Below are 24,129 nucleotides of genomic sequence, written 5' to 3' on the forward strand. Positions count from 1 at the left end.
TGCAGTAAAAACAGTCCCATGGCCAGTTATATGATAAATTTTCCCATGAATTCCGTAGGTATTTTTGTAGTGGTTTAAGAGAGGGAAAGTCACTTTTTTAGCTGAACTGGTTAAGAATATATGGTGTTTCTGAGGCTTGCACCCTCAAAGGAGAGAGTGTCCTAAACCTTTCAAGTGGAATTTTGCACAGGGAGGAGAGCCTAACAGATTTGGGGAAAACAGAGAAGTTTTTGGCTGTGTTGGAGAACTGAAGAAAGTTGCTGTAATAGCTTAGAATGGTGGGGCATATTTTTGGTGAATGTGATTAAGAACTGTTGTTGTCATTGACACATGTCTCTCTATGTATAGGGTATTTTGTTCACTCAGAGATGTACTTACTTCTGTCATTTCCCTTGTCTTCAGTTGATTCTGGAGGAGCAAACTTACCTTTCCAAGCAGATATATTTCCAGATCGAGATCACTTTGGCCGTATATTCTATAACCAGGCGATTATGTCTTCTCAAAATATTGCACAGGTAACTTATCATTAATGTACTGCTTTTTGTTCTAAATGCTTTTGCTAACTATGTTTGCTGAGATGACTTAAAACAGAACTTAATTATGGGCACACTTTTATACTGTCATAAAGGCTGTTCACCATAGGAAAAGAAGTTTTCAAAAGAAAGGGCACTGAGTAATTGCTTTTTTAGGATTATGCTCTGAGACACTCTAGTGCCTATATGAGGAGATAGGTGCAAGGAAGATTGCTGTAGCATTGACACAGCAAAAGTTAACAAACAATCTAAGTGGCCAGTATTGGGAGGTGAGTAATACAATTTTTAGCCGTTAAAATGAATGATGTAGAATTGCATGCATCAACATAAGTCTCAGAAAATAAATAAAAATAGAATACATAGTCACTTGCTTTGTATGTAGACAGTCACTGCCTGTCTCTCTCTGATTCTCTTTTATTTTATTTTATTTTATTTATTTATTCATGAGAGACCTAGAGAGAGAGAAAGGCAGAGACACAGGCAGAGGGAGAAGCAGGCTCCATTCAGGGAGCCCGACCTGGGACTCGATCCCAGGTCTCCAGGATCCCGCCCTGGGCCGAAGGTGGCACTAAACCGCTGAGCCACCAGGGCTGCCCTCTCTCTCATTCTCTATGTATGTCTTTCATGAATAAATAAATAAAATCTTAAAAAAATTTCTTTTTTAATAAATAAATAGAAACTTCACCTGTGCTCACTTTTGCACAGAGGGTCCTTCCATTACCTGATATGAGATTCTTACCGTGATCTTTAGAGAGGAAACCAGCCTATTTAATCTGGTATTATAACTTGTATAGTTGTATGGTCCTTGTGTTAGTTTCCTAGGGCTGCCATAACAAATTGCCACAAACTGAGGGGCTGAAAATAACAATTTATTCTCAAGTTTAGGAGGTTGGAAGTCTGAAATCAAGGAGGCATCTGTGCTGGGCTCTTTCAGAAGACTTTAGGGCAGGGGATCCCTGGGTGGCACAGCGGTTTGGCGCCTGCCTTTGGCCCAGGGCGCGATCCTGGAGACCCGGGATCGAATCGCACGTCGGGCTCCCGGTGCATGGAGCCTGCTTCTCCCTCTGCCTGTGTCTCTGCCTCTCTCTCCATGTCTATCATAAATAAATAAATCTTTAAAAAAAAAAAAAAAAAAAAAAAAAAGAAGGCTTTAGGGCAGATTGTGTTCCTTGCCTCTGCCAGTTTCTTTTCTGGTGTTCCAGGTGTTTCTTTGGCTTGTGACTCTGTGGCTCTGATCTCTCTTATAAGGACACTTGTCATTGGATTTCAGGCCCACCCATAGAATCCAGAATGATCTTATCTCAAGATCCTTACCTTTATTACATCCTCAAAGACTCTTCTTCCAAATAAGGTCATAATCAAAGGTTCTAGGGATTCAGGTGTGGACATATTTTTGAGAGGCCATCATTCAATCCACTATAGACCAGCCACCCTGCATGCTTATTCTTTGCCCTGTCTTTCCACTTGTGTAGCTTGTAAACGGCCTACTGTAAACCAAGCACTTTTTTGGTAAATAAAACCAGGTAGGATTTCTGCTCCCGTGGAAGCTACAGCTTAAAGTGCTTTAAAAAAAAAAAAGGCTTTTTAAAATGAAAATGTTCATATATTTTTGAATAAGCAGTACCTGACCTGCCTATGATAAAAAAAAAAATTTAAAAATGTCTAAAGGGCATTTGAATGCTTTCCCTTTTCCTGTTTTATTTTTGTTTTTTTTTCTTTTCTTTTCTTTTTAAGATTTATTTACTTGATAGAGAGTGAGAGTGAGAGCATGAGTGGGGGAAGAGGCAGGTGGAGATACTCCTAGGACCTCAGGATCATGACCTGAGCTGAAGGCAGTCGCTCAACCACTGAGATACCTAGCGCCTCTTAGGTTTTTTTTTTTTTTTTTTTTTTTTTAAAGATTTTTACTTATTCATTCATGAGAGACAGAGAGAGAGAGAGAGAGGCAGAGACACAGGCAGAGGGAGAGGCAGGCTCCATGCAGGGAGCCCGACATGGGACTTGATCCTGGGACTCCAGGATCACGCTCTGGGCCAAAGGCAGGCGCTAAACCGCTGAGCCACCCAGGGATCCCCTTAAACATTGTAATATCAGTATTTCTTTAGTTTAGCCACTTCTCTTATCATATCTTTTTTCTATTTCACTCTAGTAGGAAGTTTAGGGTAAAAGTTTACCTTCCTTATTCTGATGAACCTCTTGGAATTTGAGGAAAATTTCCAGTTGCTATTGTGAACTAGTCTCCATAGTGCCTGTTCTGATCTTTTCCTGAGTAGGTGACCTCTAACCCTCATGTCTGCACTGAAGCTCTTGCTTCTACTTCATTGAAGAAGTCAGGCTGTGTGTGAGCACTGTTGAACTACAACACTGTGGCTTTGCCTTCTTTTATCCCAGAAACAACTGTCCCTCTTCCTCTCCGAGCCTGAACTCGTCCTTTATGACCCTAATGCCAACCTCTCCTTTGTGCCTCATCATTTATCCCTTCTCTCTCACTTTTTTTTTTTTTTTAATTTTTATTTATTTATGATAGTCACAGAGAGAGAGAGGCAGAGACATAGGCAGAGGGAGAAGCAGGCTCCACGCACCGAGAGCCCAACGTGGGATTCGATCCCGGGTCTCCAGGATCGCGCCCTGGGCCAAAGGCAGGCGCCAAACCACTGCGCTACCCAGGGATCCCTTCTTTTTTTTTTTTTTTTTTTTTAATTTTTACCTTCTCTCTCACTTTAATTTTTTTTTCATCCACCTTTTATTCCCTCACAGCCAATAAACTACATTGACTTCTTCTGTTTTTAAAGGGTAAAGAAAAAGCATAAAAAATACTGCCAATAGAACAGAACCTTAACAACTGGCCCAGGACCTTTGTTTCTGACTGCTCACTCTCCCGCTAGCCTCCTAGAGACCAGATTCTCACTCCATGTGCCCCCTTGGTCTTGTCATTTGCTCCCTTCCTAGAGATCCTCCTTAGGCTTCAGGCCTCTGGCCTTTCCTTGTTTCCCGCTGTCTCCATGTCATCCTCCCCACCCCACCCCACCCAGGAACTTGTCCTGAACAGTTTTATAAACGCTCAGGACCTACCTTTCATCTCCATGATCTTTGCTGACCTCCCATTTCACCTCTGCTTCCCCTTGGGTGTTCTGTCTGCGTGGATTTCCCATTAATACTTACAGGCTCAAACTAGACTTTGAGCACGTTTGCTTTTTCACTGACTGGTTCCTTCAGCCATGTCCCTGTTTTGTCTTGATGGTTCTTCCTTCTTGGTCTTATCCCTAGGATTGAAGCTTCAATGGCTTCCTGACTTCTGTTTCTGCCCCTACCTTATCCTCTCAGGTTAAAAATAAAAAAAATCTGTCTTCCTAATTTTTGTATTCCCAGGAGCTCCTTTGGTGCTGAGAGATAATCAATATATAATACACCTTGTCCTCTCTACTACATTCCTACTGCCATCACCACAGGTAGTTCAGAGCTGCGCTGCCAGTTATGCTGTGGCACTAGCTTCGCCTGCCCTATGTCCCCGACTACCTCATGTCTCCTTTTCTGTCCATTGTACGTGTTAACTGGAAAGTTATTCTTCATCTGGTTCCCTGGCTCTAAACCACAATTTCTACAAAGCAAACTTCATATTTATTAGCCTGATACTTAAGACCCTTTGTGATCTGGTTCCAGTCATATGTTCTAGCCTTATTGCTCACTGTCAAGGGCTGTTGATCAGAACCAGTCACTGTAATTCACATGCCCCATGGCCTTTTGTGACTACCACTCAGGTCCATGCTGGGCCCTCCCTCCTGCATTCCTTACAGTCTGAGTTACTCTTCATTTTCCAAGTGCATCTCAGATGCTGTCTTTTCCAGGAAGACTTCCTAGAATCCCTTCCTGGAAGTAATCTTTTCCTCCCAACTCCCATAATTTCTGAGTTATACCTTATTAATGGCATTTATTCATTTTATATAGATGTGTCCTGACTAATTTTTTTTTTTTAATTTATTTATGATAGTCACAGAGAGAGAGAGAGGCAGAGACACAGGCAGAGGGAGAAGCAGGCTCCATGCACTGGGAGCCTGATGTGGGATTCGATCCCGGGTCTCCAGGATTGCGCCCTGGGCCAAAGGCAGGCGCCAAACCGCTGCACCACCCAGGGATCCCTGTCCTGACCAGTTTTGCTGACTTGACTAAGCCACTTGAGATAAGAGACCATATCAGAAGATACTTCCTCCATATTTATTAAAAGAGTGAAATTCTTTGTAACTATTCAAGTGATACCTGACATACATACTGAGTACTAGTTCTTAAATTTTATTTTATTTTATTTTTTTTAAAGATTTTTATTTTTTTATTTTTGGGATAGAGAGAGAGAGGCAGACACACAGACAGAGGGAGAAGCAGGCTCCATGCAGGGAGCCTGACATGGGACTCGATCCCGGGACTCCAGGATCAGGCCCTGGGCTGAAGGTGGCGCCAAACTGCTGAGCCACCCGGACTGCCCTAGTTCTTAAATTTTAATGTATGCTTTATTATTTACTTAAAACTTTGACTTAGATGGCTTGATAAAAACAAGTTTTTATACTTGATTATTCCTTTTAAAGTTTTTGTTTATATACTTTATTACATAACGCAATCACTTGTTGCTATTTTTTTTTTTTTTTAATTTATTTATGATAGTCATACAGAGAGAGAGGCAGAGACACAGGCAGAGGGAGAAGCAGGCTCCATGCACCGGGAGCCTGACGTGGGATTCGATCCCGGGTCTCCAGGATCACGCCCTGGGCCAAAGGCAGGCGCCAAACCCCTGCGCCACCCAGGGATCCCAGCAATCACTTGTTGTAACTCCAGTTATGTTATATGTGCATTTTGGGTTTTGTTTTGTTTTTGTTTTTGTTTTTGAAAAACACTTGTTAGCATTTAGTGACCCGCCCGCCTTGTGACTTCAAGCTACTAAGAGGCACACCCTTAGTCTTCTCCTCAGCTCTTCTACTGAAGAATTTGGCCTTCGTGATGGAAGAGATGCTTTTGGGACCTTTCCATTTCTTAAAACTCTGTAGTAGCCCGATCACACCACATCAGCGATAGGAGCAGTTCCACTCTGGTTTTTAGCAGCTTTTACCCATGTCTCCTCACTGATGAAGGTCCTCAGTTTATGAAGGTTGACAGTTGCACAGACGCTCTCATTCCTCTTTAAGTGGTAATGTCTCGTACCAGCTTCTTCGTGGTAACCTGGGGGTGAGATTTGTCTAAGGTGACCCTGTGGTGATACGTGCCACCAGCATTAGCCCAGCCTCCTGAGTGCTTGCCGATGTGGCTCTGGCCACAGCTCACAGGGCCCTGAAGTATCTGGGTCTTCCTCAGTCTAGATGTCGTGTCAGCAGTCCAGATAAAAGAGGGAGGCCGTCATGTGTGCATATTGATAGGGAGCACTAGCTTCCTTATTCATTCAGTTCCTGCTTTCCTACCCAAGGTTGGTTTTTGTTAAATGTTATTAACCTTTGCCTATTGTAAATTCACTTATCCACTTACTTCTAAGATGTATGTATCTTGACAGCCCTATCTCTGTTGTTCCCTATATCTTTGCAGTGGTAAAAATGTAGACAGATTCCTACAGACCTAAAAGGCTTAACATTTTTGATTTTGCTCTCCAGGAGAAAAAATGGTTATATAAGGTACCTGCCTCTATTTCTCTTCTGTTTCATCTTTCCTTCCTTTCTGGTATGCTTTAGGACCTGTTTTTTTTGTTTTTGAAGTTTAAAGATTTGGCATACTGGTGTCTGGTGGTCTTGCTTAGAGTCTCCTGTCCTGAGGAGACCTTCTGTGGGCTTTCTGCAAATCCATAGTGATGTCTTGATGATCTTGGGAACACACTTCTTTTATTTTCCAGACTATGGGTCCATGTTGCTGGCTTTTGAAGTGTGAGACTTCTAATTCTCTTCAGAGGTGGAATCTTTGTTTTCTTTAGGTCTCACATCACCATTAACTTTTAAAATTAGTAGTGGTCTGGTCTAGATGCATCTTTGCCACATCACCTCTTGTCCTGTTTGACTGTAATCTTTTAGTGCACCAGGAACAGAATATTCTTGATTTCTTCTTTCCTTCCTTCCCCTCGCTTCCCCCCTCTTGGCTTCGATCATTATTTTTAAAATTTATTTTCTTTGCTTCAGATGATAGTAATTGTTTTGAGGGGCTTAGTTAGGATAGGCATTGTATATCGCTATCTTTTTTTAATGATTTGTGTGTGTGTGTGTGTGTGTGTGTGTGTGAGAGAGCGAGCAGGGAAAGGGCAAGAGAGAGTGAGAATCTCAAGCAGACTTTGCTGAGCACAGAGCCCTAAGTGGGGCTTGATCTCATGACCTGAGATCAGGACCTGAGCTGAGATCAAGAGTTGGGCGCTCAACTGACTGTGCCACCTAGGTACCCCTGTTTTATTTTTCCTGGGTGCAAAAAAAGTTGGTTTTATTAAAGCACAAGGACAGGACCTGTGGGCAGAAAGAGCTGCTCATTATTTTTAAAATGCATTCCTGCCCATGAAGTCAGATAAGGCCTGCGGGGGATGAAATCACTCTGATGGCTTTGAGGCTGACAAACAGATTGGGGAAGAAACAGGACGTTCTGGGTAAGGTGGACTTTGTTTTCTGTGCACATTTCAGCCTATTTAGCACAGATAAGTACGAGTACTCCAGAATCAGTGGTGTGATCAGTCAGTATAATTGATAATGTTCTTAAATTTTGGACAGCTGTTGAATTAATGTGTGTATTTTGTGGCTTTTATTTTTTAATGGAGACTCTGTAGGTAGGCGAAGGAAACAGTGTGATACAGGCATAATTGCTTTCTGCATTTGCTTTTAAAAAAAAAAGACCTTATTTAATTATTTGAGAGAAAGAAAGACAGGGCAGGAGTAGGTGTAGGGGCAGAGGGAGAGGGAGAAGCAGGCTCCCTGCTGGGTGCAGAGCCTGATACAGGGCCTGATCCCAGGATCCTGAGGTCATGACCTGAGCTGAAGTCAGACGCTTAACTGACTGAGCCACCCAGGCACCCCTACATTTTTTTTACAAATATTTATTTATTTATTTTAAAGAGTGGGTAAGGAGAGAGAGCAAGCAAGAGGAGGAACAGAGGAAGAGGGAGAGAGAGAGACTCAAGTAGTCTCCTTGCAGAGCCCCGAGCCCGATGCTGGGCTCAATCTCACAACCCTGAGGTCATGATCTGAAGTGAAATCAAGAGTCGGACACTTAACCTACTGAGCCACCCAGGCGCCCCTAAAAACATACTCTATTTTTTTTTTTTTTACATACTGTATTTTTAATGGCTTTTCCATCAAGCAACTGAGACCTTCCTCCCTCTAAGTTCTATTACATTTATCATAACGTACCTTTGAACTAGAGGGTCTTATGCAATTTTTCAGTGGAAGGATGGAGGTCTAGAGTTCACATAGCTTTTCAGAATTAGGTATAAAACCTCTTGACTCTCTCAGAGACCCTTTCTATAGGGCAGGCTGCTGACCTACAATATGTAATTTGGTTTTGGTGCAATGAGAATCAGTCTCTATTTGTTCAGGCACGACCTGGAGGGTAATGAGATTTTGTCGAATGTTTTTGCAGACTCTTACCTCTGTGGTATAGTACCTTGTTTCCTTTTACTCAGAATTTCTGTGTGTTCTCTCTGTGGCAGTGACAGCAAGTAGTGTAATGGTCAGAAACACTGCACTCTTAACCTTCTTGCTGCTGTCTTGCTCTCGGTGCAAGTCTCGAATCACCTCACCCTGGTGAAATTTGGAAGTTTTTGGGTTCATCAGCCAAGAAGGAATTCTTGAGATGTCTTTGGTGCAGAAAGGTGGTTTTATTGAAGCCCAAGGACAGGACCTGTGGGCAGGAAGAGCTGCCCTGGGAGTGCGAGGAGTGACTGATTATGTACTTTTCCATTAGTAGGAGTGAGGGAGAGCATAAGTCTCCAAGGACTCTGGAAGGGAGGCTCTCAGGACCCCAAGGGGCTAGCTGCTGCCAAGATAAGGTTCCCTTTAAACATGAGGACACTAAGGCTGCCCCGAGTTCTCCAAGGAAGGTCACGGCCTGTGTGTCTCAGGATCTATCAGTGGGCTGCACGCTGTGAGGAGATTTAATTTAAGCTACATCTCTCTTGCCTTTGTTTCCCTCATCCACCCTGTTAGAGGGATCTCTTGGTTTGTCCATGTCCCAGGAAGCCCTGCTCACAGGTGCCTGGGGGAGCTGTCATCTCTCAACAGAGTTCTTGGGGCTTCCCCTTTGTTCTGAAGCGGATAAGAAAGTCACTGTCCTGGGTCTCCTGATTGGGTGCCTGTGCTGAGCCTCCATTGCAAGCCAAATCTCTCCCCTGAGTGTGTGCAGAACAGGTGATGCCCTTGCACCTTACTTATGTCCTTTTCATGTCCTCTTAGTAGACAGAGCAGCAGGATTTCCCTTCTGGGGTCCCACATCATTTGTCCAGTGTGGCTCAGCCTGTGAGATCTTTGTTGTACCCTAGATGAATGCTTTGGGACACAAAGTTATTGGAGCTGTTTGGCCCTGGGGTTCCTGTGCTTTGTGAGAAGAAGGAGCAGAAACAGTGGTCGGGCTCTTCTTGGGACATATTCACCCAGTTTCATGAGTGAGCATCTGCTTAGAATTAAATGATGAGAAGAGATTCTGTAACAGTGGTGACTTCTCTAATCTCTGTTCTTTTATTTCCTCTTTACTTCTATTGTCAGAATTTGCTTTAGAGATTTTAGTGTTTATGGGACACTCATGTCCAGAGTAGCCTGTTTCTTCTTGATGAAAAGTTTGAGAATTTTGAATGTTATATACTTAGTAATTCCAGCTCTTGTTTTTTAAATTTTATAACAGCTTTATTAAGATCTAATTCACACACCATACAACTTGCCCACTTAATATGTACAGTTCAATGGTTTTTAGGATATTCACAGAGTTCAGTCAATCTTAGAACATTATCATCACTCCAAAAGGAAATGCCGTATCCATTAACAGTTACTCCCCATTTCTATCTAATCTTTCCAGCCCCAGGAAGCCACTCATCTACATTCTGTCTCTACGGATTTGCCCATGACATATTTCATTTGAAAGGGATCATATAATAAGTGGTTCCTTTCATTTACTATGATGGTTTCAAGGTTTACCCATGTCTCTTCGTTTTTCATTACTCTCTGGGATTATGGTCTGTCTCCCCTCTGGAACAGAGGAATAATTTATAACAGATGTGCTGCAGAACAGCAACAACAGAGTACTTCTAAACAAAGATTGTCCCAAGGCTTCAGATTTGCCTCTGTTGCAGTTACTTAAGGTAGATGGTTTTTGATCTCTGTGTTAGTTATCTATCGCTGCAAAACAAATTAACCCCAAATTTGGTGGATTGATTGATTGATTTGAGAGAGCAAGCAAGCACAAACAGACTGGGGAAAGGGAGAAGTGGACTCTTCACTGAGTGGGGAGCCCCATGTGGGGCTTGATCCCAGGACCCTGAGATCATGACCCGAGCCAAAGGCAGACGGTTAACCAACTGAGCCACCCAGGCACCCCCACAATTGGTACTTTAAAGTGCAGTTTATTACTCCGCAGTGTCTGTGGCACAGCTGAGCTGGTGTGGCTGCAGTCCTCTCCAGGCTGGACTGGGAAGGACCTGCCCCAGCTCTCTGCAGGCCTCACTGGGTTCCTTACGAGCTGTTGGCCAAAAGCATCCCTAGCTTCCTTCCCAAGTGGGCACCTGTATGTAGAGAGCAAGTCAGCACGTGGTAGCTGGCTGCCTCAGAGCGAACAAGCAAGTGGGCAAGAGAGAGGGATGGCAAGGTGCAAGACGTGGTCTCATAGCTGGAACACCACAGTGACACTGGCTATAATCTGTGGGCTAGAAGTCTGTTACCCGATCCACCACACCCTAAGAGGGTGGGACTGGATGGACATGACTACTGAGAGCCAGGGATCATTGGGGCCACTGTCGGTGTGTGTGTGAGAAGTGGATCGTTGAGTTCCTTGGTTTTGGGAGTACTTGTGGGGGGGAAAAAAAAAACCTATGCGAAGTGCCTTTAGGAATATGGTAAAATTTCCCTGGCGTAGATGCACTAATGTGTAAGCTCTTCACTTGTGAAACTTTTCTACTAAATTGGTAAATGTTTTCTCCCCCTGTGATAGCATGGCACTCAGCTTCATTTCCCTCATTATTGTCTTAGTACCTTTCAAAACCTGCCTTCTTTTTTCTTGGTACCTCACCCACCCCACCTCCCATCCATCCTCTGAATATTTGCTGACAGTTGCTCTTTTTTCCTTTTGCTTTCAATTTGCTTTCATGGAACCTTGCTATGCCTGTTTGGTTATTTAGGTCTTACTTTTGAAATTTGTCCCTTTTTAGATTTTTGCCTCACTATAACTCTTCTCTATTTCCTTGCTTTTTTTGGTACTGAAATAGTTTGAGCTGTATCTGCTGTTCTTTACTCCTCAAGCCTTAAAGAAAAAGCCCATGAAATATTTCAAACATGCAGAAAATGTAGAGAATAGTGCAGTAACAATGGAACACTCGCGTACCCTCCACTGGGATTTACATAAAGTGTTTGCGTTTCATTTGTTTTTTCCCTCAGATTTTTAAAGAACTTATTTATTCACAGTTCATTGATTCATTCAAAATGATGTGTTGATGGATGTGTTGATTATTTGCATATCTTCGCTATTGTGAACACTGTTACCGTGGATATTTCCTGTGCTCCTTTCCTTGTGTGAGAGTTTTTCTTGCCATAGATATTTTGAAAATAAATTTCTGGATGATTGATAAGCAGAAACTATATGTGATAAGCATGTTTGTGATAATGTTGACAGTGAAATGTTGCAGCCATTTTTAATAACATACGTGAAGTAGAGAAGAATGCTTTTTGTGACAGCCATTTTGATAGAAAAATGTTAACTCCTGCTGTCCTGCGTCTTTGGATTCATACTATGTAGCATTTTTATTTCAAAATGGATCTTTGTATGACCGTAAGAAAACTGTTGGAATATTGGAATTAGTAGCAATAAGTGCTTTCACGTGGTAACTTAAAATAACCATTACAGGGGACCCCTGGGTGGTGCAGCGGTTTAGCCCCTGCCTTTGGCCCAGGCCGCGATCCTGGAGACCCGGGATCGAATCCCACGTTGGGCTTCCAGTGCATGGAGCCTGCTTCTCCCTCTGCCTATGTCTCTGCCTTTCTCTCTCTCTCTCTCTCTCTCTCTGTGTGTGACTATCGTAAATAAATAAATAAAAATAAATTTAAAAAAAAAGAAAATAACCATTACATGTTTTTCTTATTTTTCTCTGATATTATTATTATTATTATTTTTTAAGATTTTATTTATTTATTCATGAGACAGAGAGAGGGAGAGAGGCCGAGACACAGGCAGAGGGAGAAGCAGGCTCCATGCAGGGAGCCTGACATGGGACTTGATCCTGGGTCTCCAGGATTACACCCTGGGCTGAAGGTGGCGCTAAACCGCTGCGCCACCGGGGCTGCCCTGATATTATTTATTTCTGCCCAAGGGTAATCAGCCAAACCTATATTCATTATTCTTTGTGTCTTACTAATCTCTAAGCAGGAGTTTTGTTTTGTTTTTTTTTTTAAAGCTTTTTATGTAACATTTTAAATATATGTAAAAGTAGAGAAAACAGCACTGTGGACTCTCAGCATATGCATCACTTAGGTTCCACACAGCTGATTTGCTTTTGAATGCGATTTTCAACTGTATGCAGACGTTAGTTTTATATTTAGAACATACCATATTCTGGGTAACACAAGGTATTAACACTCATTTGGAGAATTATTTCTGTATTCTTATGAGGTAAGTGGTAATTATCGAGAAGGGTTATTATTAGTTTCAACAGAGTTTTGCTGACCTGTGGGTGGATTGCAGAGTTTCTTCTCTCCATTAGTTGATCAGGCTAATGTCCTAAAGAGCCAGTCTTCTCTCCAACAGGGAGACTGTCCATAGATTTTGTAAAAATGTGACCTAAATCCTTCAGAATGCTTTGGTAAAAGTAGTTAAGAACATACTCCAAACATTTAGAGGACCATTTTAAAAATGAAGTCTAGGGACCAGCTAATAATATCCTCTGGTACTGCAACATTTATGGCTCGATAGACCCAGAGACTATAACTGTTTAAGCTGCACTTCATGGGTTTCTTGTATGCTTGGATTTCAGATAGCGGTGGTCATGGGCTCCTGTACAGCCGGTGGTGCTTATGTCCCTGCAATGGCTGATGAAAACGTCATTGTACGCAAGCAGGGTACCATTTTCTTGGCAGGACCCCCGTTGGTAAGAACATGGTCTTGATTGAGTGAGTGAATGAGTGAAGTTAAATATACATAATATAAAATTTACCCTTCTAACCATTTTTTAAACCAGTTTTAAAAAACAAAACATTGTTTTCAAAGATTTATTTATTTTTTATTTTTAAAGATTTTATTTATTTATTCATGAGAAACACAGAGAGGAGAGAGAGAGAGAGGCAGAGACACAGGCAGAGGGAGAAGCAGGCTCCATGCAGGGAGCCCGATGTGGGACTCGATTCCGGGTCTCCAGGATCACGCCCTGGGCTGAAGGTGGCGCTAAACCGCTGAACCAACCGGGCTGCCCTATTTATTTTTTTAGAGAGAGAGAGAGAGAGAACACAACCAGGGTGTGGCAAGGCAGAGGGAGAGAATCCTCAAACAGACTCCTCACTGAGTGCAGAGCCTGACATGAGGCTCGATCTCACAACCCTGAGATCATGACCTGAGTGGAAACCAAGAGTTGGATGCTTAACCGACTGAGCCACCCACACATCCCTATTCTTTTTATTTTTTATTTTTAAAGATTTTATTTATTTACTTACTTATTTACTCATGAGACACACACACACACACAGAGAGAGAGAGAGAGAGAGAGACAGGCACAGGCAGAGGGAGAGGGAGAAGCAGGCTGCCTGCAGGGAGCCTGACACGGGACTCGATCCTGGGTCTTCAGGATCAGGCCCTGGGCTGAAGGTGGCACTAAACCTGCTGAGCCACCTGGGCTGCCCCCACACATCCCCATTCTAACCATTTTTAAGTGCACAGTTCTGTGGCACTAGTATATTCACATTATTGTGCAACCATCACCACCATCCATCTCCAGAACTTTCTTATATGCTCCAGCTGAAAATCTGTGCCCATTAAACATTAACTCCCGGGATGCCTGGGTGGCTCAGCGGTTAAGTGCCTGCCTCTGGCTTTTAAAGATTTTTAAATAAAATCTTATAAAAAACCAAAAAACATTAACTCCCTATTCTCTCCAATCTCCACTGCTCCTGGCTACTATAATTCTCTTTTTTCTATGAATTTGATTACTGTTAGGTACATTGTATAAGTGGAATCATACAATATCTATCCTTTGTGATTGGCATATTTTACTCAGGATAATGTCTTCCAAGATTTACCATGTTGCTGCATACATGAGAACTTCCTTTTAAGGCTGAATAATATTCCATTGCATGTATATACAACATTTTGTTTATTAACTCATCCATGAGTGGACTTTTGAGTTGCTTCCAATTTGGGGCTATTATGAATAATGCTGTATGAGTGTTCAAATATATCTGTTTAAGTCCCTGCTTTCATTTTTTTGGGTATATGCTCAGAAGTGGAATTGCTGGATTGTGTTTAATTAATTATGTGTTTTAATTTTTTGAGAAGCCACTCATTTCATTTTATTGCTGAGTAATATTTCATTGTATGGATAGGCAGCATTTTGTTTATCCATTTATCATTGATAAATCATTGGGGTTGTTTCCAGTGTTTGGATATTATGAATAACGCTGCTATGCACATTCATATCCAAGTTTAAGTGGGTATGTTTTCCTTTATAATGTTTATATACTAGTGTGTACGATTGCTAGGTCACATGGTTTTTTAATATTTTATTTATTTATTCATGAAAGACAGAGACATAGACACAGGCAGAAGGAGAAGCAGGCTCCCTGCGGGGAGCCCTGATGGGGACTCAATCCCAGGACCCTGGGATCATGCCCTGAGCCAAAGGCAGACGCTCAACTGCTGAGCTACCCAGGTGTCCCTCATTTAGGTTTTGATTTGCATTTCCCTAATGTCTAATGATGTTGAGCATCTTTCACGTGCTTGTTGGTTGTTTGTAGATCTTCTTTGGAGAGATATCTATTCAGCTCCTTTGCCCACTTTTTTTTTTAAAGATTTTTATTTATTTATTCATGAGAGACACAGAGAGGCAGAGACACAGGCAGAGAGAGAAGCAGGCTCCTGTAGGGAGCCTAATGTGGGACTTGATCCCAGGACCCTGGGATCATGCCCTGAGCCAAAGGCAGACACGCAATCACTGAGCCACCCAGGCATCCCCTTTGCCCACATTTTAAATTGGGCTATTTGTTGAATTGTGAGAATTCTTTATATGTTCTGGATACAAATATTTTCTTTCTGAGAATTATCTTCACTTTCTTTAGCGGTATCTTCCTTTGAAGCATGAAAATGTTTAATTTTGATAAAGTTCAGTTTATGCATTTTTTTCTTTGCTGTGCTTTTGGTGTAATATCTGTGAAAGTTTTGCCTGTTGCAAGATCATGAAGATTTAATACTTTGGTTTCTTCTAAGTTTTAGCTCTTACTTTTAGGTTCATAATTCATTTTTAGTTAGTTTGGGTAGGTTTAAGGAAGGAATCCACCATTGTTCTGTATGTTGATATGTAGTTGGCCCAGTATCATTTGTTGAATGGCTAATGAAATAAACTTTTACTTACTTTTTCTTCTACCTCAATTGTGCTTTTGTTTGACTCAGGGTCACTAGAAGTTGGTAAACAAGGTGCTTGCACATACTATGTCAACTTTTGTATAAAACGGGGCAGATTATACATTTGTAAGCTTGTGTATGCATAAAGAAACTCTGGAAAAGATACAATAAACATAGTTTTAATGCAGAGGAGTTGAAACAGGGCAGGAGAGAGACCTTTGCCTTTTTGTGTGTGTGCTGAACATAAACATTTTGAGACCTTTGACTTTCTGAGTCTTGTGAAAACATTACCTTTTCAAAAAGGTTAAGTTAAAAAAAAGAAGGAACAAGTTAGAATAGCTATGAGAAGTGCTCTAAATTTCTGATCCTAGTAATCTTTATGAATCACTGGTAGGGCAAGCTACATAATTTGCAGACCGCAGTGCAAAATGAAGGTCCAGGACCCCTTGTTCAAAAAGGAGGAAAAAGTACCTGTTAAAGGTACTAAAATATAAAACATTTTCCTTCTTTGGTACCTTTACCTGTTTTTTATTTGCTATTTAAGTACATGCTCCTTCAAGCATAGACTACTCCCCTTCTCAGGCATCTGTGCTTTCAGTGGGCCCACCATTCAACTCCTGGTGGACATGTGACCCCCCCAAGGATATGCAGCCTCCATGTTGGGTTGTGCTTGATATCCAGATGGGCAAGGGACGAAACGCTGTCCCTTAGCTCCCACCCGTACCTCCACTGAGTCACATGCTGGAGAATACACCTCAGCACCACCAGCCCAGGAAAGGGATGCTGCTGCTGTGCTCCACCGTGAGACACCAGGGAGTGCATACCTGATTCTGATCTTCCCTTTGCCCATACCAGGCCCCCATGGGGGATAGGTGTAATAGTCGCAAGACAGGGATGGGGAGGAGCAAATAGGACAGAGCCCTGGACCTAGGCACCAGATGGCAGGGAAGCAGGGGGCCAAGAACCTTTTACAGAAAGATGATGGGAGGCAGATGAGTAAGAGCCAAGGCTCTGAACCCCAACACAGACTCCCCATTGTGCCATCAGACTTCATTTACAGAACACATATTTAAAGATAAGATTAGGATTTCAGTAGGGTAACCATTGACCATTAAACGCCAAGCACAGAGCCCTTCTGAGAGTGAGATCCTGCAGCCTTACTGGTGAGCTGCCTGTGTTGCAGGACTGAGGAGTAGATTATGTAATCTTGGGCTCTTCCCCATCTTCTCTTTGGTCAGCTCCATGCTGGTGATGTTCAGTAATGCCGTCTTTGCTATGCTTGTGTCACTTCAGTTGGATAAAGAGAGGGTAGATGAAGCCACACGTAATTACTACATCATACAACAAAATGTCCCATTATTTAAGTGAAATCTAAGAATATTATATAGGTAAGAAGAATGTCAAGGGTATTATAAAACCGTAATATCCACACAATGGAATATGGAAAAGAATGAAGTTCTGACACAACTACAGAACACAGCTACAACATAGATGAACCTTGAAAACATTATGTGAGACACAAAAGGAAAAAATATTGTAAAATTCCACTTCCATGATATATATAGAATAAGCAAACTCATACAGACTGCAAGTAGGTAAGTGGTTGCCAGGGACCAAGAGGAGGGTAGAATGGAGAGTGACTGTAGTGAGTATGGGCTTTCTTTTGGGAGTGAGGAAACTTCTGGAATTAGGTGGAGTTGGTAGTTCCACAACCGTGTGAATATACAAAAAAAACCCCACTGAATTGTATTCTTCAAATGTGAATTTTATGGTACATGAATTGTCTCAGGAAGTAAGCTTATTGCTTCAAAAGTCTAACAAAAAAGTCACCTTTGGTTTTGGAATAGTAACACAAATGTATTAAAAAGTATGTTAAAAAGAGTTTGTGCCTGCTTTGATGTGAAGTATGTGTATTTTCCAAATGATTATGTTCATTTTAAATTTTACTGAGGATCAGGTAAGTTTGAAGAGCTGCCATTTTATTTTATTTATTTATATTTATTTATATATATATATTTTATAAATTTATTTTTTATTGGTGTTCAATTTGCCAACATATAGAATAACACCCAGTACTCATCCCATCAAGTGCCCCCCTCAGTGCCCGTCACCAGTCACCCCCACCCTCCGCCCACCTCCCCTTCTACCACCCCTAGTTCGTTTCCCGGTTAGGAGTCTCTCATGTTCTGTCTCCCTTTCTGATATTTCCCACTCATTTTTTCTCCTTTCCCCTTTATTCCCTATCACTATTTTTTATATTCCCCAAATGAATGAGACCATATGTTTGTCCTTCTCTGATTGACTTATTTCACTCAGCATAATACCCTCCAGTTCCATCCACGTCGAAGCAAATGGTGGGTATTTGTCGTTTCTATTTATTTATTTTTAAAGATTTTATTTATTTATCCACCAGAGACACACAGACAGAGCCAGAGATACAGGCAGAGGGAGAAGCAGGCTCCATGCAGGGAGCCCGAGTGGGACTCGATCCCAGGACTCCAGGATCCCGCCCTGAGCCAAAGGCAGATGCTCAACCACTGAGCCACCCAGGTGTCCCCAAGAGCTGCTATTTTAAATGTGATAAGAGTTTCAAGGCATTATTCAAAAGACCTGTGGTATCAGTTATTCTTTGATATTTTTCTAGCTATGAGTGATACTTATCATTGGTTAATGGTAGGAGAATTCATTTGGAATTTACCTTTGTCTAGTGAAGGGTACAGACCTTCAGTAGTTTTTAGGTGTTTTTTCTTAAGGAATGAGTAAAGATAGGACTAAAATTTGAACACGTCATTTTGGGACTGTGCGTAGCATCATAATACTGAAATAACACTAGCGGTTTTCAAGAGAAGAGTTTGTGGAAAGGGTGCACTTGCAGCCTAAGCAGGCTCCATGCAGTTTGGTCAGTGGATGCAAATTTACCTTAGCAAGGAGCAGTTTAGCAGCCAAAGTCGGCAGTCTTCCTAGACAACTGAACTCTGTTGTGTAGCCTACACTGAAAGACCATGTTTACAGGTTAAAAAAGAAAAAAAAAAGGAAGCAGCAGCAGAAATCTCATCTATCTGCTTGAGGCTTCTAAATTTTGACACTTGTTTTACTGAAAATTGCAAAAGATTCCATGCATAACGTCTGGTTGAGTTGTTATAGCTTTCCGTTGCTTAAAGTGGTTGGAAAAATGCATACCAATAAAACAAGCTTTTTTTTTTTTTTTTTTTTTTTTAAGACAAGCTTTTGAAGAAGCTTTTTGTTCCTGTGTCTTCTGAACTTGTTTTGATATTTATCATCTTTGCACCTGTCACAGTATCAAGCATGTTGTGGGTGGTCAGTAAATATTAACCAATGACAAATCCTTATTTTATCAGTTGATATTAGTCAGATCCTTAGAAATAAACAGTCTATTGGTGGCTTATTCCTTTATACAACTTTAAATATCCAAACACCTCTTACAATTATTGTCTGGGCTGAAGGCTATTTTACACTGAATATTTTGGGAGGAAGAGAACCAAGAATTCAGTTCTGTGGGTGGAATAATTGGAGGTGAAAATTTTAATTGTTTCTCTGTGTGATAATATTTTGTTTAAGACAGAGTTTTTTTTTTTTAAGATTTTATTTATTTATTCATGAGAGACACACAGAGAGAGGCAGAGACACAGGCAGAGGGAGAAGCAGGCTCCATGCAGGGAGCCCGACGTGGGACTCGATCCCGGGTCTCTAGGATCAGGCCCTGGGCCGAAGGCAGCGCTAAACTGCTGAGCCACCCGGGTTGCCCAAGACAGAGCTTTTGATGTAGTGAATAATAAGTCCTTTCTGTGCTGCAATTTAGATAAATGTTCATTGTTCCAAAAGCTTTTCCTATTTGAAGAATAAGAAATCAATCAACCCAAAGAAGTAGGAATCAGTAAGCAACTCCTCTAAGGGGTCAGGTTGGCATTTGTTACTAAATGGTTTTTCTTTCTTTTCTGTTAGAATTTCTCAGGCTCTGATGAAGTCATTCTTAATATAGTACTTGAGGTCTTTCATTTTGATCATTTTCTGCTGAATCATTTTTTATTTTTTAAATTTTATTTAAATTCGATTAATTAACATATAGTATATTATTAGTTTCAGAGGTAGAGATCAGTGATTCATCAGTCTTGTATCACACCAGTGCTCATTATAGCATGTGCCCTCCTTAATGCCTATCACCCAGACACCCCATCCCCACATGCACCTCCCCTCCAGCAACCCTCAGTTTGTTTCCTATGATCAAGAGTCTCTTCTGGGGCAGCCTGGGTGGCTCAGTGGTTTGGCTCTGCCTTCAGCCCAGGGCGTGATCCTAGAGACCCAGGATCGAGTCCCGCATCGGGCTCCCTGCGTGGAGCCTGCTTGTCCCTCTGCCTGTGTTTCTGCCTCTCTCTCTCTCTCTCTCTGTTTCTCTTGTGAATGGATAAATAAAATCTTAAAAAAAAAAAAAAAAAAAGAGTCTCTTCTGGTTTGTCTCCCTCTCTGATTTCATCGTGTTTTATTTTTTCTTCTCTTCCCTTATGATCCTCTGTTTCTTAAACTCCACATATGAGTTAGATCATATGATGATTATCTTTCTCTGATTGACTTATTTTGCTTTGCATAATACCTTTTAGTTCCATCCATGTCTTTGCAAATGGCAAGATTTCATTTTTTTGATGGCTGAGTAGTACATTGCATATACACACAGACACACCACACAATACCACATCTTTGTCTGTTCATCTGTCGATGGACATCTGGGCTCTTCCCCTAGTTTGGCTGTTGGGACATTGCTGCTATAAACATTGGGGTGCAAGTGCCCTTCAGATCACTACATTTGTATCTTTGGGGTAAATAACCAGTAGTGCAATTGCTGGATCATAGGGTAGCTCTGTTTTTCAAAGTGGCTGCAGCAGCTTACATTCCCACCAACAGTATAATAGGGTTTCCCTTTCTCCACATCCTCACCAACATCTGTCATTTCCTGACTTGTTACTTTTTCTGCTGAATCTTAGATGTGGGTAATCTTAGAGATTTTTTGGCATCATAAAGGTATTGCACTTTTAAGAGTTTGTGATAGTTACTGCAGTTTTTCCGGATGGTCCAAAAAAGGCATTAATTCATTAAGGGTACTGAACTTTTAGGGACGAATACAATACAGTTCCTGCCATCAAGGAATTCACAGTAGAAAGGAGCCAACAGAGGCACATGCAGATTACTGACATGCACAGTCTGCAGATGCCCTGTTGGAGGCGCATAAGGAGTATTCTTGGACCACAGATGAGCAAGCATTGTTCTCTTATTGCTTTGGAGTGTCATTAATGATGAAAAGTCCTGCACAGGTCAGGAAAGGTCACATGGGTTCCCCAGGTGAGTGACAGGGAGCAGGGAGCGCAGGCAGTGGGAAGAGCATATGCATAGCACAAAAGCTTTAACATGCATAAGGTAGGAGAAGGAGAGCAGGCGTTTAGCCTGGAAATACCCCGATTCACTTCAGGTTCCATTGTTGCTCTGGAGCTGTGGGGAAGTTCCTTAGGCTGGCTTCAGATTTTTCATCTGTAGAGTAGAGACAGTTTTTTCTAGGTTTGCTGAGTAGTAGGTGGAATAAGAAAACAAAATCTGGGGGTGCCTAGGTGGCTCAGCTGGTTAAGTGTCCTGTCCACCTCTTGATCTCAGCTCAGGTCTTGATCTCAGGGTCTTGAGTCTGATCCCTGCACTGGGCTCCATGCTGGATGTGGAGCCTACTTAAAAACTTTTTTTTTTTTTAATGTAAAAAAAGAGAAAGAAAATAAAACCTCTAGCTCTGTGGAAGAGGGAGTGGTAATAAGCATAGGCAGGTTAGAAGTCGTGCACGGTAGGTAAGCATTTTTACGTCTCAGTTGGGCACAACTCACCATGGACTTTTATCCTTGCTGTAGGTGAAAGCCGCAACCAAGGAAGAAGTGTCAGCTGAGGATCTTGGAGGTGCCGATCTGCATTGCAGGTGAGACTGAAGCACTTGTTTCTTTCAAGGATTCCTTGCCATCTCTTTGTTGAAGAGAGAGTTTGATTATTTTTTCTAAGAATTAAACTTGCCAGATCCAACCGCAGTTTATCTGTTCTTGAGCTATTGTTAGGGTTCAGTTCTTTGAATTGTAGAGTTGTATTTCTAAGCTAGAACATCAGCTTTTACATTATAGCCTAAAAAGACTGGGGAGACAGGTATCTCCTTTCTTTTTTTTTTTTTTTAAGATTTTATTTATTTATTTATGAGACACCCAAAGAGAGAGGGAGTTACATAGGCAGAGGGAGAAGCAGACTCCCTGAGGGGAACCCGATGTGGGACTCGATCCCAGACCAGGATCACGCCCTGAGCCAAAGGCAGACGCTCAACCACTAAGCTGCCTAAGCGTCCCACATTTCTCATTTCTTTAACAAATATCCATCAAGCACCTGTTATGTGGCAGACACTGTTCTAGATGTTCAAGGTTATATGATAGACATTGTCTTTGACCTCAGGGAGCTTAACATGCTAGTCAGGGAGGTGGCTGATAAATAATTACCAAAAAATGATAAATGATATGTGTACATGTGTTAAGGCCTGTAAAGAAGTATAGGGAGAGCATATAGAAGGTCGATCCAGGAGATCCCTGGGTGGTTCAGTGGTTTAGCCGCTGCCTTTGGCCCAGGGCGTGCTCCTGGAGACCTGGGATCGAGTCCCACTTGGGCTCCCTGCATGGAGCCTGCTTCTCCCTCTGCCTGTGTTTCTGCCTCTCTCTCTCTCCCTCTGTATGTCTCTGATAAATAAATAAAATCTTAAAAAAAAAAAAAAAAAAAAAAGGCTGATCCAGCCCACTGGTGTGCAGGTCTTATGACTTTGGTTTTTGGGGTTTTTTAAAAGATTTTATTTTATTTTTAGAGAGCACAAGTAAGGAGGGACAGCAGGAGAGGGAGAGAGAGTAAATCCCAACCAGGCTTCATGCTTAGCATGAAGCTTGTTGTGAGGCTCAGTCTCATGACCCTGAGATCATGACCTGAGCCGAAGTCAGGAGTTGGATGCTCAATTGACTGAGCCACCCAGGAACCCCATGGCATTGTTAAATTAATATTTGTTAAGTGGAGCACAGAGTGCTGGATGGTGAGCAACAACAGACCACAGGAGAAATTGAAATGGACAAGTTTATTACTCACAGAACCTGGAGGAAGTCCATAGCATGCCTCGAGGGGCTACGCTGGGAGCTCAAGGCAGAGTACAGACAGGCAGAACCTGCGCACATTTTTCTTCTTCGGGTCTGTTATTGGAGCGGAGTGCCTGGGGGTTCCCAGGCCAAGGCTAGTTTAGTCAATTCAAGTTAAAAGATTGATATTTTGTTTGGTTCCCCATGGGTCTTATGCACATAAGGCATACAGGGAGGAGCTGGGAGGCAGAGGAGACTTGCTCACAAGGGTTGTTCGGGAAGTCACATGAGGACTTGGATGTGCTGGGAATCTGTGGCTGCTCTCTAGCACATATGCTTACACAAGTGGGCTGGAGGCAGTTGAATGTGCCTGCAGTCCGCTCAGCCAAACAACAGATGCTGAGGCAGCTGCACCATGGAGCGGCTTAGCTAAATGCTCAACATCAGGTAAATGCAGAAAAGCTGGTTCTCTGGGGAAGGAAAAAGTCCTGCTTTGTGGCATCTGCCAATGCCTATGGTGTAAATGATCCCACCAAGGCTGATTGCAAGGCCCCAGCAGGACACCACTGAGTGTGGAATCAGCAGGAGGTGCACACAGTTGGCTCTCATGAGTCAGTCCTGAGCTGGCTCCATCGTGTCCCTGGCCCATTCGTTAGAGGTTACTATTTCAGGGGGTACAAAGACCTAGAGTTCTGTGAGGATTAAATGAGATGATAGGTGTAAACTGCTTGAAACAATACCTGCTTTAAATAAGTACCTATAAATCTTAACTGCCATTATTTTTATTGTTGTTGTTTATCATAACTTGTCATTAAAGAGTGGACTTATTTTTTTTATATAAATTTATTTTTTATTGGTGTTCAATTTGCCAACATATAGAATAGCACCCAGTGCTCATCCCATCAAGTGCCCCCCTCAGTGCCTGTCACCCAGCCACTCCCACCCCCCGCCCACCTCCCTTTCTACCACCCCTAGTTCGTTTCCCAGAGTTAGGAGTCTCTCATGTTCTGTCTCCCTTTCTGATATTTCCCAAGAATGGACTTATTTTTTTAAGAGCAATTAGGAAACCATTGAAGAGTTTTAAGGAGAGATGTGCCATTATCAAATATTTCATTAGAAAGTCACTCTGGCTGTTAAACAGAACATTTAGGGAGTTGGCATGAGTCTGCCTGAGGGACCAGTCAGGGAGTTTTATCAGTGGCAATAGGTGAGAGATGCTGGTGGCTTAGATGGTTCTGGTGGTAGTGCACGTATGGAAAGTGATCAGTTTTGAGCTCTGTTTTAGAGATAGGTTTGAAGGACTTGTTGGTGGATTTCATACAAAGGCTGTAGGAAAGTGAGGTGACAAAGATTTCACTTCCTGAGATTGGGAGGATGGGAGGAGGAGGAGATCTGGGGATGGGGTGGGGGGATCAGGTGTTTCTTTTGGACCTGATATATTTGAGGTGCTTGAGACATCCAAGTAGGCATGCTGGCTGAGTGGGCAGTTAATTGACGAGTCTGCAGCCAAAGTCAGTGCTGGATATCTTTTTTTGGGAATCGTCAGCATAGAAGTAGAATTTGAACCTATGGGAATAGATGATCTAGCTTACCTCAAGCTAAGTGTAGATAAAGAAGAGAGCCTTGGACCGTCCCTGAAGAAGCCAGGCATACCTGGCAAGGAGATCTAATCATTGAGCTCTGTGGCCTGCAGGTGCATAAACCTCTTTTTGTGC

The 24,129-nt window shown here is 42.2% G+C and overlaps 1 protein-coding gene across 1 annotated transcript in view; it reads left to right on the forward strand.

The window, feature by feature from the left end:
• The window catches only part of MCCC2 (methylcrotonoyl-CoA carboxylase 2), a 73,448-nt gene that overhangs the window by 26,200 nt on the left and 23,119 nt on the right, over positions 1 to 24,129 (forward strand). Inside the window, exons 6-8 of the mRNA XM_038530801.1 lie at positions 403 to 515; positions 12,703 to 12,816; positions 21,176 to 21,240. Of these exons, the coding sequence (XP_038386729.1) occupies positions 403 to 515; positions 12,703 to 12,816; positions 21,176 to 21,240 (292 nt within the window). The remainder of the gene's footprint in view (positions 1 to 402; positions 516 to 12,702; positions 12,817 to 21,175; positions 21,241 to 24,129) is intronic.

Source organism: Canis lupus, chromosome 2, assembly GCF_011100685.1.
Source record: "Canis lupus familiaris isolate Mischka breed German Shepherd chromosome 2, alternate assembly UU_Cfam_GSD_1.0, whole genome shotgun sequence".
NCBI classification, from domain to species: domain Eukaryota; kingdom Metazoa; phylum Chordata; class Mammalia; order Carnivora; family Canidae; genus Canis; species Canis lupus.